This window comes from Culex pipiens, chromosome 2 (assembly GCF_016801865.2).
Source record: "Culex pipiens pallens isolate TS chromosome 2, TS_CPP_V2, whole genome shotgun sequence".
Lineage (NCBI taxonomy): Eukaryota > Metazoa > Arthropoda > Insecta > Diptera > Culicidae > Culex > Culex pipiens.
Window position 1 is genome coordinate 183,542,928 of NC_068938.1, and position 14,986 is coordinate 183,557,913.

General features: G+C 33.9%; 1 protein-coding gene across 3 annotated transcripts in view; it reads left to right on the forward strand.

Annotated features, from left to right (window-relative positions):
* LOC120426748 (transcription factor sox-2) overlaps positions 1 to 14,986 on the forward strand; it is a 175,323-nt gene that overhangs the window by 41,129 nt on the left and 119,208 nt on the right. For 2 of the 3 annotated variants that reach the window (XM_052708342.1, XM_052708343.1), the window contains exons 2-3: positions 1,601 to 2,087; positions 5,042 to 5,208. In XM_052708342.1, coding sequence (XP_052564302.1) covers positions 1,693 to 2,087; positions 5,042 to 5,208 — 562 coding nt within the window. In that variant the 5' untranslated portion in view covers positions 1,601 to 1,692. The remainder of the gene's footprint in view (positions 1 to 1,600; positions 2,088 to 5,041; positions 5,209 to 14,986) is intronic. The other variant, XM_039591522.2, reaches the window with a different exon arrangement.

Sequence of the window (14,986 nt, forward strand, 5' to 3'; positions counted from 1 at the left end):
TGATCAGGAAAATATTCAGGCCAGGACTTCCAGGAGTTCCTGGATGACCCAAAACAATCCAACATGCCGCAGAGTGCCCATCGTGGTCCACTGAAGCTACCTGAAGCTATACCGATGGTTAATATAGCCATATAGACTCCCGTTGATCAGGTAGATATCCAGGCCATAACTTCCGGGAGTTCTTGGATGACTTCGTACATTCTAACAGATCACAAGGTAACCATCGTTGGTCACGGAAGCTACCTGCAATTATAACGATGGTGGATACACTGGTACAGACCCTTGTTGAACAGGTAGATAATCAGTTCATTACTTCCGGAAGTTCTTGGATAACCCAGAACAACCCTACCTGCTGTAGAATATACAGCGTAGGTCACTGATGCTTAGAATATACAGCGTAGGTCACTGAACCTTTTTGGAATAACCTGGAATTACATAATTATTATTAAAAAAATATAATGCTTTATAAAACTAAAAAATACTGAAAACTCTTTTTACGCGAAAAATTCAAAATAGCGCGAACTTTTTTTACGCGATTTTTTTTACGCGAGAACCAAAATTCGCGTAAAAAGTGGTTTGACCGTAGCACTCAAAAAAAAATTTTTTTAGTCGTTTTTCAGCTCAATCAGTTCTACAGACCACAAAGCCATGACCGTGACACGTTTCTCCAAATGAACCATTTAACCTCCGCGATCAGTTTGTTTGCATCTCGAACAAACGGCCCCGTCAAAGGCCTCATTAGTAGATGGTTATCGTGGCCCGTCGATTGAACTCCTCTCGCAGACACACTTATACCACCTTGTTCTTCCTCGGCAAGTCCATCTGCTACGAGAGACCCCGACGCTGCCAGTCTGTCTGGTCCGATTAAGATCGCTATCGGGAATATCCCATTATCCCGCGGGCGCAAGATTGACACGCGGCACTTCTTCCCGCGCGGAGGTGCCTTCAGGTCTCTCGAAGGTGCAAAACCGCCAGGATTCCCGCCAACAAATCCATTCATCTGCCACGCAGACCTCAGTGACGTGTGTGCGGTTGGGATCCATTTAGCATTCCGACGGGGCCTGAACGCCGGTGTGGCCTTAATGGCGTACTCCAGGGCTTTTTTTGAGATCTTGAAGTTGGAGGAAGAGGAGATTTCTGAAGGTTGTGATGGCTTGGCACGTTTGTACACACGCATTTCGGCCTGTAGAGAGGGCTTAGGCTCTGTGAATGATTAATAACTTTTCTTTCTTTTCTTCAAGTTGACTTTAGGTCAGATCGACCTTTTGGACTGGTTTTGCTTGATGGTAGGTTTGGTTCAACAAGCCATAAGGTCAATTTCGAAAATAAATAAAAAAAGCTAAATATTTTCTTTTTGGAAAGGTCCAGTAAGCAAAATTGTCATTTATTACATTTTAGATGTTCTTGAAACCGCCTTAAGTAAGGGGTGTTCAAAAACACCCAAAATGCAAAATAAAATCCTTTTATTAGAACATTTTGGTGTCACAAATTGGGAGGGGCTTTAAAACCTATCAATTCAGCTACTTCATTCAGATAAGAGTCCAAATACCCCAAAATGTTGTTCAATAGCTAACTAATTCTTTTCCGCTTCCCTCCACAGAACCGTGACACGCCATCAAACGCCAACGCGAAGAGGATTTGTCACCTCTCTCGGCAACCACGGCGGCCTCGTCGGATTACTTTGGCCACAAAATGATGGATCGGATACCGTCGCTGTCGATACCGGGCCTGTCGCTGTCCCATCCGCTGTCGATACCGACCTCGCAAGCTCTCACGAATCAATCATCGCACGCGGCGCTCAACTCGCTGAATCTGCACACGCAAAACCTGCACGGCGTTGCGTCATCTGTGAACGCCCTGCACGGTTCACACGGGATTGGTGGCGGTGGAGGAGGGGGTGGTGGGAGTTCGGGTGGGAGTGCGGGAGGTGGAAGTAGTGGCGGGAATGTGGGGAGCCTTGGGGGGATATCGGTCAGTGGAGCAGGTTCCGGAGGACACGTCACGACGACGGCACAGGCCGTGGCCGCGGCCGCAAATCTGCACCAGAACGTCGGCGGGCTGCTCAACGGAGGCGCGAATGGCAATGGGTGAGTTGAGTTCCTGGAGACGATTTTCTTTTGTTCGAAAAAAATAAATAAATTGGATGTTGTGATTTTATATGATTTTCTTATTTTTAAATTCGAGTATTTTTGTGTTTACTTTGTCTACTTTGTTGACTTTGTTTACTTTGTTTACTTTGTTTACTTTGTTTACTTTGTTTACTTTGTTTACTTTGTTTACTTTGTTTACTTTGTTTACTTTGTTTACTTTGTTTACTTTGTTTACTTTGTTTACTTTGTTTACTTTGTTTACTTTGTTTACTTTGTTTACTTTGTTTACTTTGTTTACTTTGTTTACTTTGTTTACTTTGTTTACTTTGTTTACTTTGTTTACTTTGTTTACTTTGTTTACTTTGTTTACTTTGTTTACTTTGTTGACTTTGTTTACTTTGTTTACTTTGTTTACTTTGTTTACTTTGTTTACTTTGTTTACTTTGTTTACTGTGTTTACTTTGTTTACTTTGTTTACTTTATTTACTTTGCTAACTTTGTTTGGTTTTCTTTAGTTTTGTTGTTATTTTTTTCGTTTTCTTTAGTTATTTTTAGTTTAAATTCGTTAAGGTTTGTTTAGTTTAGCATAGTTTTGTCTAGTCTTGTTTATTTTTCTTAGTTTTCTTTAGTTTTCATTAGCTTTCTTTAGTTTTCTTTAGTTTTCTTTAGTTTTCTTTAGTTTTCTTTAGTTTTCTTTAGTTTTCTTTAGTTTTTTTTTTTAGTTTTCTTTAGTTTTCTTTAGTTTTCTTTAGTTTTCTTTAGTTTTCTTTAGTTTTCTTTAGTTTTCTTTAGTTTTCTTTAGTTTTCTTTAGTTTTCTTTAGTTTTCTTTAGTTTTCTTTAGTTTTCTTTAGTTTTCTTTAGTTTTCTTTAGTTTTCTTTAGTTTTCTTTAGTTTTCTTTAGTTTTCTTTAGTTTTCTTTAGTTTTCTTTAGTTTTCTTTAGTTTTCTTTAGTTTTCTTTAGTTTTCTTTAGTTTTCTTTAGTTTTCTTTAGTTTTTTTTTTAGTTTTCTTTAGTTTTCTTTAGTTTTCTTTAGTTTTCTTTAGTTTTCTTTAGTTTTCTTTAGTTTTCTTTAGTTTTCTTTAGTTTTCTTTAGTTTTCTTTAGTTTTCTTTAGTTTTCTTTAGTTTTCTTTAGTTTTCTTTAGTTTTCTTTAGTTTTCTTTAGTTTTCTTTAGTTTTCTTTAGTTTTCTTTAGTTTTCTTTAGTTTTCTTTAGTTTTCTTTAGTTTTCTTTAGTTTTCTTTAGTTTTCTTTAGTTTTCTTTAGTTTTCTTTAGTTTTCTTTAGTTTTCTTTAGTTTTCTTTAGTTTTCTTTAGTTTTCTTTAGTTTTCTTTAGTTTTCTTTAGTTTTCTTTAGTTTTCTTTAGTTTTCTTTAGTTTTCTTTAGTTTTCTTTAGTTTTCTTTAGTTTTCTTTAGTTTTCTTTAGTTTTCTTTAGTTTTCTTTAGTTTTCTTTAGTTTTCTTTAGTTTTCTTTAGTTTTCTTTAGTTTTCTTTAGTTTTCTTTAGTTTTCTTTAGTTTTCTTTAGTTTTCTTTAGTTTTCTTTAGTTTAATTTAGTCGTCGATGATATTCGGTATTTTTCGTAATTTGTAGAGTTCTTTGATTTTTGACGACTCTTATAAATTTTATTTAGTGGTTTCCATTTTTTTCTTTGATATTTTTTAATTTGGTTGGATTTTATTTTATTTTCTTTGATTTAGTTGGATTTTTTTATTTTCTTTAATTTTCTGTGTTTTGTTTTTATTTTCTTTTTGATTGTTTGATTTTGTTTGATTTTGTTTGATTTTGTTTGATTTTTTTTTTTTTTGTTTTATTTTGTTTGATTTTGTTTGATTTTGTTTGATTTTGTTTGATTTTGTTTGATTTTGTTTGATTTTGTTTGATTTTGTTTGATTTTGTTTGATTTTGTTTGATTTTGTTTGATTTTGTTTGATTTTGTTTGATTTTGTTTGATTTTGTTTGATTTTGTTTGATTTTGTTTGATTTTGTTTGATTTTGTTTGATTTTGTTTGATTTTGTTTGATTTTGTTTGATTTGATGATGTTTGATTATCTGATTTTTTGAATTTTAGCGTGACGTACTTTATGGATAAAGCCTTATTTGATTTCTTTGGATTTTCCTTTGATTTTTTAATTATCTTCGATTTTGTTTGTCTTTTTTTGTTTTTCTTAAATTTTTATTAATGTTCTATGTTGTTTTTTCTTGTAATTTTTCTATTTTTTCTATGATTTTAATTTTTTTGGGTTTTCTTATTTTCTTTGGATTTTTTAATTGAATTGTTTTGTTACATTATTACAATTTGTATTTTTTTACATGTTTTGATTTATTTTATAATTTTTTTCCCTTAGTTTTTCAGAAATTTTCGCTTTTTCATGTTTTTAACAAAATAAAATGTTTTGTTTCTTTTTTATTGATTTCTTTTTTGCTTTGTAGGTTATAGAGTTTTCTCTTTTTTCAAGTTCTTTATAATTTTCAATTTTGTTTAGTTGCATTTGTTTTTATGTTACCTACTTGGGTTTGCTTGGCTTTTAAGATATTTCAAATTTGCATTGTTTAGTTCTTTTTATTCTCTTCTTCTTTTTATTTTTAGTGTTTTTTTTATTATTTTATCATATTTCGTCATTATTTGGTTTGATTTATTTTCAATATTTTTTCGAGTTTCTTTTTTGCTTTATTATTTGTTTTTGTTTATTTGTTTCAATGTGTTTTGAATTTTGTCGTTTTTGGGTATCTTTAAATTTTATCTTTTTTTTTAATTTCTTATTTTTTGTTCGGCTTTAATGATTTTGCTTAGGTTTTATTCAGTTTTATTCTGTAAAGTTTGGTTTGTTAATTTGCTTATTTTTTACATGAATTTTGTTAGTCATTCTTTGTTCGTCTTCATCCGATTCACTATTTTACCTTACCACCAACTCCAGCAAATCGGCAGCCCCCCTGCAACTAACCGTCCAAAGTTCGCCCTATTATTACAGCCTCCTGGGGCAGACGATGATGAAGAAGCCAGCGGAGGAGCACATCAAGCGGCCGATGAACGCGTTCATGGTCTGGTCCCGGCTGCAGCGCCGGAAGATCGCCCAGGACAACCCGAAAATGCACAACTCGGAGATCTCCAAGCGGTTGGGTGAGTACTCTGCAAAATGTCACAGTAAACTTTAAGTTCAAACAACAAACTGAATTCGGATCTGGTGTGGATCGATTTTTCTTCCACGAAAAAAATCAACAATCGTTACAAAAGAAATTGGCAACAATATTTTTCTCAACATTTTTCCTCTTCACAACTCGGGCTTCTAATCCATTGTGCTCTCTTGTAAGGTAAAAAAAGAAGATTTGCATTTTCTTTTCCCTCTTTTGCTACACCTTCAAGTTTTCCACCCAAGAGTGGAAAATCAGAAAATTCAATTCAGCCTGGCTGGGCCTCTTTTGTGTTGTGAATCCCGGATTTTCACGTTCGCCAAACAGGCAGTTGAGGGGGGTGGTGACTGTTCACTCTCGATTTCGTCGAACTCCGACGCGTTCAATTATTTGTTTGGCAACAACAATAACCTGTCCCTGGGCTCTGGCCCTGTCATTTCAATACATTTTGGACGGCGACGAGAAAAATATACATAATCCATTCGGTGGGTTCTGGGTGGGAATAAAGGTGAAAACATACAAAATTGATGATGACGGTGGATGTAAATATAACAACAGCGACAAACGACAACGGCGGCGTGGCACATAAAACTTTTGTGATGGTTTTGTAAAATTTATACATGTTCGTTGCGGGCAGTGTGTTGTGCACTCGACAGGGGAATCAACAGTCGAACAGTTGGAAGGTTCGATTGAAAGTTTGTTGATGATGGAAAATCGATGGGGCATTGATTTAAGTTTGTGCAATGTTTAACTTTTGTGCAACAAAATCACCAATAAAATTAAAAAAAAAATAAGATTGAATCAAATTTCGATCTTGCAAACTCATTTTCAGATATGTACTTTTGCACTTTGTTCAAGAATTCAAGTTTATTATAATTTTATTTAGCATCTAGGTCGAAATATGAAGTGTTTATTAACCTAATTTTTCACATGAGTCCAAACTCGATTATCCAAAGGCCTTGGAAATATTTAACTTCGGATAATCGAATCACTTTTTTTTTCGTTGTCTCACCACGGTGCTCAAAATACCGTTATTATGAAAAAAAATGCAATCCGAGATTTTGGGGTCTATCGATTCCTTACACCATAGTGTACCTATGTGCATCTATTCAATTTTAGCAATTCAAAGAATATGCAATTCGAGATAATGATGTTTTTTGCTTCATAAGACTGCCAAGTATCTCTGGGCTAAGTTTCAGAAGGTTTGCTGATGTAGTTCTCGAGATACAGCCATTTTAAAATGTTATTTTCGACTTTTTCTAAGAGTTTCTAAGAGAAAGTCGAAGTAGTAGTTTATGCAACAAGTTGCAAAGAGAGGATTTTTTCAGCACGAGTCGTACATTTATCCAACGTGGTTCACCGAGTTGGATAAATACGAAGAGTGCTGAAAAGATCAAGTTTTGCAACGAGTTCCATACAACATTTTTTGCAATTCCAAAAAACACACACTGAGTGAAATTTTCTGTCAAATTTGCATGTATTTTGTCAATAAATCGTTTAAATCATAAAAATGTTGAAAAGTGTTACTTTTCGAAACAAGTGCTGAAAAGTAGAATTTTTCAGCATTTATTTTGAAAAGTGTTGCTATTCGATTCTGCTTTTTTTTTTTTTTTTGGTACAGAAAAGTAGGCTATTTCGTCGTTCAAGAATGACAGGAAAAGTAAGTAGTATCACGACGGAATTGCAAAAATAACATTTTAAAATGGCTGTATCTACTACATCAGCAAACTTTCTGAAATTTGGCCCAGAGATACTTGGCAGTCTTATGAAGTCAAATTCATCATTATCTCGAAATGCATATTCTTTTAAGTGCTGAAATTTTATAGTTTTTATAAATTTTCTTAGAAAAAGTCGGAAATAACATTTTGAAATGGCTGTATCTCGAGAACTACATCAGCAAACCTTCTGAAACGTGGCCCAGAGATACTTGACAGTCATTTGAAGCAAAAAACATCATTATCTCGAATTGCATATTCTTTGAAATGCTTAAATAAATGAATGAATGTTTAAAAAAATTAAATCCAAGATGGCGGCCAACATAGCAATTATGAAATATTGACAAAAATGCATTTTGTAATTCAGGCCGTTGCAAATATTTTTCAATGTTTTAGGCATGCATTAGGCTACACAAAAAAATGATTTTGGGGATTTTGTTTTGCTAATTTTTAAAATCACTTTTTGTCATTATACATTTATTTCAAGTTCAAGGGAGATAAAATGTAATCTTTTCAGAAAATTTCAAAATTTGCAAACTATTTTGGATCAATTTATGTTTTTTTTTTAAATAAATTGTGTCTCACTTAATTTTGAATGCAAAAACAAATTTTCAATCAAAAAGAACTTCATTGATTTTTTTAGTAAAGTGCACCGTTTTTAAAGTAAATACATTTTTAAGATAACTTTTTGAAAATTGTCGCGTTTTTTCAACTAAAAAATTGCCCTTGGTTGCTTATTTTCGAAAAAAAGAAATCAGAAGAGCTGAGTTAATTTTGAACACTGTTTATAAGAGGTGTTCACCGATATCTTGGAAACTAATGGTCCTTATCTCCTCGAAAAAGTATTTTAATAATTTGGAAATCAAGACTAACATTTCCAAAGGGCCGAATCCCAAGTAACATTTTTTTCCAGGAGTTCTACAAGAGCTCTTCAAGATAGCTACAGCATAGCAGTTTGGACCGCGGTAGGATAAAATTCTCTTCAAAACTTCTTCAGGAGTTTGGAAGAGTACTTGAAGAGAGTTTTATCCTACCGCGGTCCAAACTGCTATGCTGTAGCTATCTTGTAGAGCTCTTGTAGAACTCCTGGAAAAAAATGTTACTTGGGAATATTCAATATTAAGTACTGAGTAGTTCTCTAGGATTTCGCAATTTTTCACGATTTTTAAATTTCAGTCATTTTGCATCATTATTTCTATAAAAGTCTCCATAAAATTTCGGTCTGAAATTCCTGCCTTGAGAAATAGTTTTGTGATCAAGTTGTTTGTCACGATTAAGACTTTTTTGACAAAAAAATAGCAAAATTTAATTTACAATTGAATGTACTTTGTTTTTATTCGATAAAATGTACCGTTTTCAAATAATAGCTTCTGTACACCTAAAACATTGTCATGTTTTGCGCTTTACTTCTAAAAACAAATGCACCCAGAAAAAAAGGAATAATCTGGGTTGAAATTTCCTATAATTTTCTCTCTGAATCATCAGGAAATGGTTGTGGCAAAAAAAAAGGTGTAATATTACATAAGGAATTGGTGAGTTTTCATAATATTACTCAAAAAATAGGTAATATTCAACCTACCAAATTTTCAACATTCCAAAATTCAATTTTTTTTTTCTGTGTAGTTTCTGAGATACAGCCATATAAAGAATTCAAATCGATGAATATTGTTTTTTCTAAGTTTTATTTACTACCCTGTAAGGCCGTTGTAAATATTTTTCAAAGTTTATGTCACTTGATTTTAAAATTATTTTTTATTAAAAAGATCAGACAATTTCACAAAACTTTTATTTTTTACCATTAAAAATCTGACCAATAGTTTCCGAGTTATCGTTAGTTGAAATTTGGCACTTAGAACAAATTTTAGATTTAAATTTTATAAAAAAAAAACAAATTTAAAATGTTAAATTAATTACACAAAAATAAAAGTTATAAAAAAAACTCTAAAACAATGAATTGAAAAAAATACAACAACTTTATTAAATTATTCAGAATCAGTTTTTATTATTTATTTGAAAAAAAAGAAAAAAAACTTTATTTCAACAATTTTAATATGTGTACTGTAGCAAAGCAGAGCTAAACATTGCTTAAATTGCCTAATCATATCAATGTATCAAAAGGTTCAAAGATTTCAAAAAATCTTATAATTTTTTTCCTCAACTTTTGTTTATGTAAAGTATCCATTTTATGATAATAATTCAAGATAAAAAGGCAAACGTATAAACAACAATTATAATGAAAAATGTCTTAATTAAAACAACCAAAATATGTCATTTTTACTCATATCATACCAGTTAAATTATCTCCAGGTTATGAAACATGGACAATACTCCGAATCTCTGGGATATCACATAAAACCACAATGGAGTACGACGCTTCTTGCCAGCGAAAGCAAGCATCTTCATAATCTCGGAAATCCATGAACATTTCCTCTAATTTCCTGCCAAACTGGCGACAGGAGAATAGGATGAGAATCCGGAAAGGTATGATTTCCAAGTATTTCGCCATTGTTCGAGCAGATTTTCCCCCTTCTATCTTCCCTACTGCTCTGGTTCACACCACTTGGCAAGATTTAATGAAACAGGTGTGTTGTAGTGTATCTGTTTTTTTGATTTTTTTAATGTTGTTTTAAATTTAAAACAAAATCATTGCCTAATTTTTTAAGAAACTTAATGTTTTTATTTCATTTTTGATTTAAAAAAAATAATCTATGCTTCCAACACTGATCACCTTCCGGCCACCAGGAACTCATCGCACCTGACATCTCGTCGCTGTTGTGGGACTGATTGCAAAATCCATTGTGCGATCCCGCTTTTTCCTACTCTCTAAAGGTATTGTTTACCCTCATTTCCCCCCGACTCCCATCCACATCCGATTGAATAGGTCGCCATACACCAGACCAGGCACGACACAAAATGGGGGAGAGACATTTTTCAGCACAAATACGAAAAACAAAAACGCACTCATTTCCACCCATTGAGCCCGACAGTGTCGGTGTGAGTGCCGAGGAAAATGGATAAAAACAAAAGAAAGGATAGTCAGACGCTCTCTCTCTCTCTCTCCGATTTCGTTTTTCTCTGTTGGCAACACATGTTTTATGTTTCCTCCCCCAGTTTTCGCCAGTGTTTCGGAAAATTTCGCTCACAATGAGAGAACACAAAGGAAATGAGGAGCACATCCTTGCTTGTCCTCTCCCCCCCTGGCAGTGTTGCCACTCAAACTCGACGACAAGTACATAAGCACATGGTTGTCACCTGCTGGCACGAACTGGGTAATCCGACGCCACGAGGAAAGCCATTGCTGAAAATTTGCCAAGTCTCGCGAGAAGGAAATTGAAATCTCTGTCATGTCAATTCTAAGTTATGAATTTTTCTTATCAAAAATCTTTAAATAATTTTTCGGGTTTCGTAATTACTGAACGACCCCCAACTGTCAAACACAAACACACAAGTGCGCCTTGTTCGGCAATCCTGGGGCGCTTGTTCGAGTAGAAAAGCGGGGGTACAATGTATCCTGTTGTCGCTGTTTTCAACTATTTTGTGTAGCGCACTGTTTTTCACAAACACATATGAACATTATACACATAACATTGTGCGACGACAACGAAATGTGTGTGCGCTTGAAAGCACCCCGGAAAAGCTTTGCCATTGCTGCACGAACAGACGAAACAAAGGATGGGGCGAAACAATGGCTTCCATTTTATTGTGTTTTCTTAGTGTGTTGTGTACTTTCAGTATAGTATTATGGATGAATAATGTTCTAAAACTTGAAACATTGCTGTGTTGTACGTTTAAATGTGTGTCGTCATTGTTGAGAATGGTTTTGATGGAGCAGGAATCCATAATATAAAATGGTTTATGGACTGTTTGAAGATTTTTTTTTCTAGTTCATATGTAGTTCAACCAAATATACATATTTATCTTCGATAAATTGTCTGATTTCAACGAAGTTGAGTTTTCTCAGCACTGGCTGAACCGATTTTGATCGAACCAGTTGCATTCGACTTGGTTTAGGGTCCCATACATCGCTATTGAATTGTTTGAAGTTTCGATAAGTAGTTCAACAGTTATGTATAAAAATGTGTTTTCACAAATACCCGGATCTCAATTATATGCATGTAAACGATGTCCGGATCCATCATCCGACCCATCGTTGATTAGGTAATTGAAAGGCCTTTCCAATGAGTCCAAGACATTGAAGATCTGGCAACCCTGTCTCGAGTTATGACCACTTAAGAGATATTTATGTACATTTTTGAAGCCGGATCTCACTTAAATGTATGTAAACTATGTCCGGATCCATCATCCGACCCATAGTTGGTTAGGTAATTGAAAGGCCTTTCCAACGAGTCCAAAATATTGAAGATCTGGGAACCTTGTCTCGAGTTATGACCACTTAAGTGATATATTTGTACTTTTTTGATGCCGGATCTCACTTAAATGTATGTAAACTATGACCGGATCCATCATCCGACCCATAGTTGGTTAGGTAATTGAAAGGCTTTTCCAAAGAGTCCAAAACATTGAAGATCTGGCAACCCTGTCTCGAGTTATGACCACATAAGTTATACATTGAGTTCTTTTTTTCTGGATCTAAAAAATGATGAAACCACTCATATACCCATTTTTGGTAAAAAGTGAGGAAGGCATCAACCACATAGGTGGATTAAGTTAGTTTTTAAATAAAACTTTAATGTCCCCTGATTTTTTAACAAATTTTGAATCGCATAATAAAATGAAATTTGCATCGACCTAATTCAATTCTTTTATTGTGCCATTTTTTCCTATTTGAGTTTTTTCAGCTGAAACTTTTTTAGACAGATTTATTAAAAGCTTAAACCAGTTTTAGCAAAATGAATAATGTGTAGAGAATAAGACGAGGATAGTCAATATAGCAAAATAACTTTATCGATTGAAATATTCAAAGCAAAATAAATGCTACATATACGTATGGCCGTTTGAAATGTTAGAGTCGATACTCGACGGTAGTTGATTGCTGAGTGAAATTAGCCAGCAACGCGTGAGTGACCGTTGGAGTGTGAGTGCCTCACGCTTGTCTGCTGCGCAACGCGAAGCGTCGTTGAGGAAAAAGAGAGAGAGCGCGCGACAAGACAAAGTCATCGATTGCTGCGATGCACACGAGAGAGTCGGTTGTGTGTGTGCGCTCTTGGAATGATCGTGGCCAGGGCCAGGTCTTCAGTCTGGTTTGGAAATTTGCAGTGAATGGTCGTTTGACGACATTTTCAGTTTCCATCGTCAAGATGGCTGCAGTGTAGATTAAAATAATTGAAAATAAACGTGTTTACTACATGGCGCAGTTGGTGGGTAAGTGAGTGAGATAGTTATGAGTTGACGAACGCCTCAACTGCACTGAAATAAAACAGAGAAAACAGTTTGACGAACGCCTCAACTGTACTGATGATAAAAAGAAGAGAAAAAAAAACAGTTTGACGAACGCCTCAACTGTACAAAACAAATGTTGACGTATGCCTCAACAAGTTGAATCTTTCTGATAATGAATATTAAAACAATATGGTGTTGGAGCGTATGCCCTCAATCACCGCTAATCATGAAAAAAAGAAGAAAATAGCACATATGGAAAAAGGAAACAAAAGTTGATCCACAAAGGAGATAAGCTCTTATTGAAGTTCTTATCAAATACAAGGATAAAGGATAAAAAAAATGGAAAAATAGTTGAAGATAAGCTCTTATTGAAGTTCTTATCAAATACAAGGAAAAAGATAAAAAAAAAATGAAAAAGAATATTTGGTGCGTCAAAATAAGAGATTAAGATTAAAACATTCAATACAATTTATAAAGAAAATCACAACAAAAGAGAATGAAGAAAATAGGAAGTTTGATGCTTATTCACGAAATGGCTCAGACAAAATGAATAAAAAAAATAGCAGCTAAGCTTAACAGACAAAGGTGATAAGAATTTGGAAAATGGAAAAGTTCTTATCATATATATTTTGAGATGCAAGAAAAATAGAAAACGTCACAAAAAAAAACAGTGAATGCAATGAAAACATTTAAAAAGAAGATCACAATAAGAGAGAGTTGATAAAAGAGGAAAGTTAAAGTGGAAAAAAAACGTGTTTACTACATAATGCAAAAAAAATAAACTATAAATCGGCTGATTTCGTTAATAATTGCATCAAGATTGTTAAGTAATTGTAATTGAGCAGTCCAGCCATCCAAGTTTCGCATTTTTTTAATCTGGCTAAAACTTATTGGGCGTTTTCCGTATGCCCAACAAAGCCATTTTGCATCATCAGTTTGTCCATATAATCCACATAATTTTCCATACAAATTGACAGCTATCCTAAACAAAATAGTTAGAGAAAATTTAAATTTATGTATCTTTTGAAGGATTTTGTTTATCAATTTGTGGTCTTGGGCATAATTCTGGGCATGGATGAAGAAAAAAATAATAACATTTTGAAAAGGCTTAAAAATTTCTTTTTAACATTTTCAAATGATGGGATCAAAAAGCAAATTATTTCAAAAAAAAAAATTATTCAGTAGTGGGTTATTAGTTCCCGAAATATCGGTGATGAAACACGAAAATGTAGAAAAAGGTCTCAGCTTTTTTTTCCAGAAATCAGAAACACGTAAACTATTTTAGATAAACTGCGGCTTTTTTTATCAAACTAGTTACCGAAACGTGATATGCTTTAACATGAAAACGTTACAATTTATCATAATTACAATAAAGTTCAATCTAATTGTAAATTCAAATGGAGAATTCATATATTAGAAAAAATATTGCATAAAACAAAAACATCTTATTCAAAGATTTTTACTTTTTTCCGATTTTTATAAAAAAAAATGGTATGATATGTCCGCGTCCTGAATCATTTGGTTTAGTTAAAAAAAGTGTAAATATGTTTAAGTGATAAACATCAAATTTCATTCCGAACATTTGCCGAGGACACCAAGTCGATCAAATAATTGCTTCAAAAGATACAGAATGTTTGATTTGCCAATACATAGTATGTTTCTTTGCCGAAATTATATGAAAAATGATATGGATAAACTGGTGATGCAAATTGGCTTCTTTGAGCATACGGATGGCATGGCATTTAGCATGTTTGAATTTTTATAAAATTCCGTTGTACATTACCGCAAAAACTTTTTTTTGCAAAAAACAAAATCATCGTCAATACTTCAATATTTTGGAAACTGGTGACTGCAACACAACTTTACACGAGTATCAAACCATCCACATTAACGACCCCCGGGTCTTTTGTGGTCTCTATTGCAAGTTTCTGCTCGAACCTAGGAGTCCGAAGGCTTGAATGGGGAGAGCACCCAAACCTCTTTCTACTCCAAGGAACCTTCCACCCCAGTGTTTGAACTGACGACCTTTGGATTGTGAGCCCAACCGCCGCCAGCGATTCTACCGGAGAAGGCTTGGTTTGGTGTGTTGTTTGTACTTATGGCATGGAGACAACTCCTACACCTGGAATGACTTAACGGCCTAACAACCAAGGCCGGGACCGACATTTTACTTCCTCATCCGATGGAAGGTTGCAGCAGATGGGAATCGAACCCAGAATCATCCGCTTACAAAGCGGACAGCGTAACCATTCGGCCACGCACTGCCACACGAGTATAATGCATTTAAAAACATTAAAACACATTGTCATTAAAATGTTGAAAGCATGGCTCGTAAATTAAATTTTTGCACTTTTTTTTTGCCTGTCATTATTATTTTTAATGTAGAACATTGCTTTTAAGAACGTTTCAGTTGCTTAAACAACCATTTTAATAAAAATTTAGAGTTTTTTTTACTTTTTTGTCTTTTGATTTTTTAGACCAATATGGAAGGAGGGTGACATAAACAAAATCTCCACAACGGCTTAACGAAATTATACAAAAACCTTAAAGTGAGTTATATAGTAGCTTTTTTGTAAATATTTGTATACTTCGTTTAAGTTTCAAAATTTTATCAGATTCAACATTTCTTTACCATACACATACACCCTTTAGTTTCCCAAACAGGAAACCAAAATTTCACGTCAAATTCGCTCTCCGTTTAGGGCGGCCCCT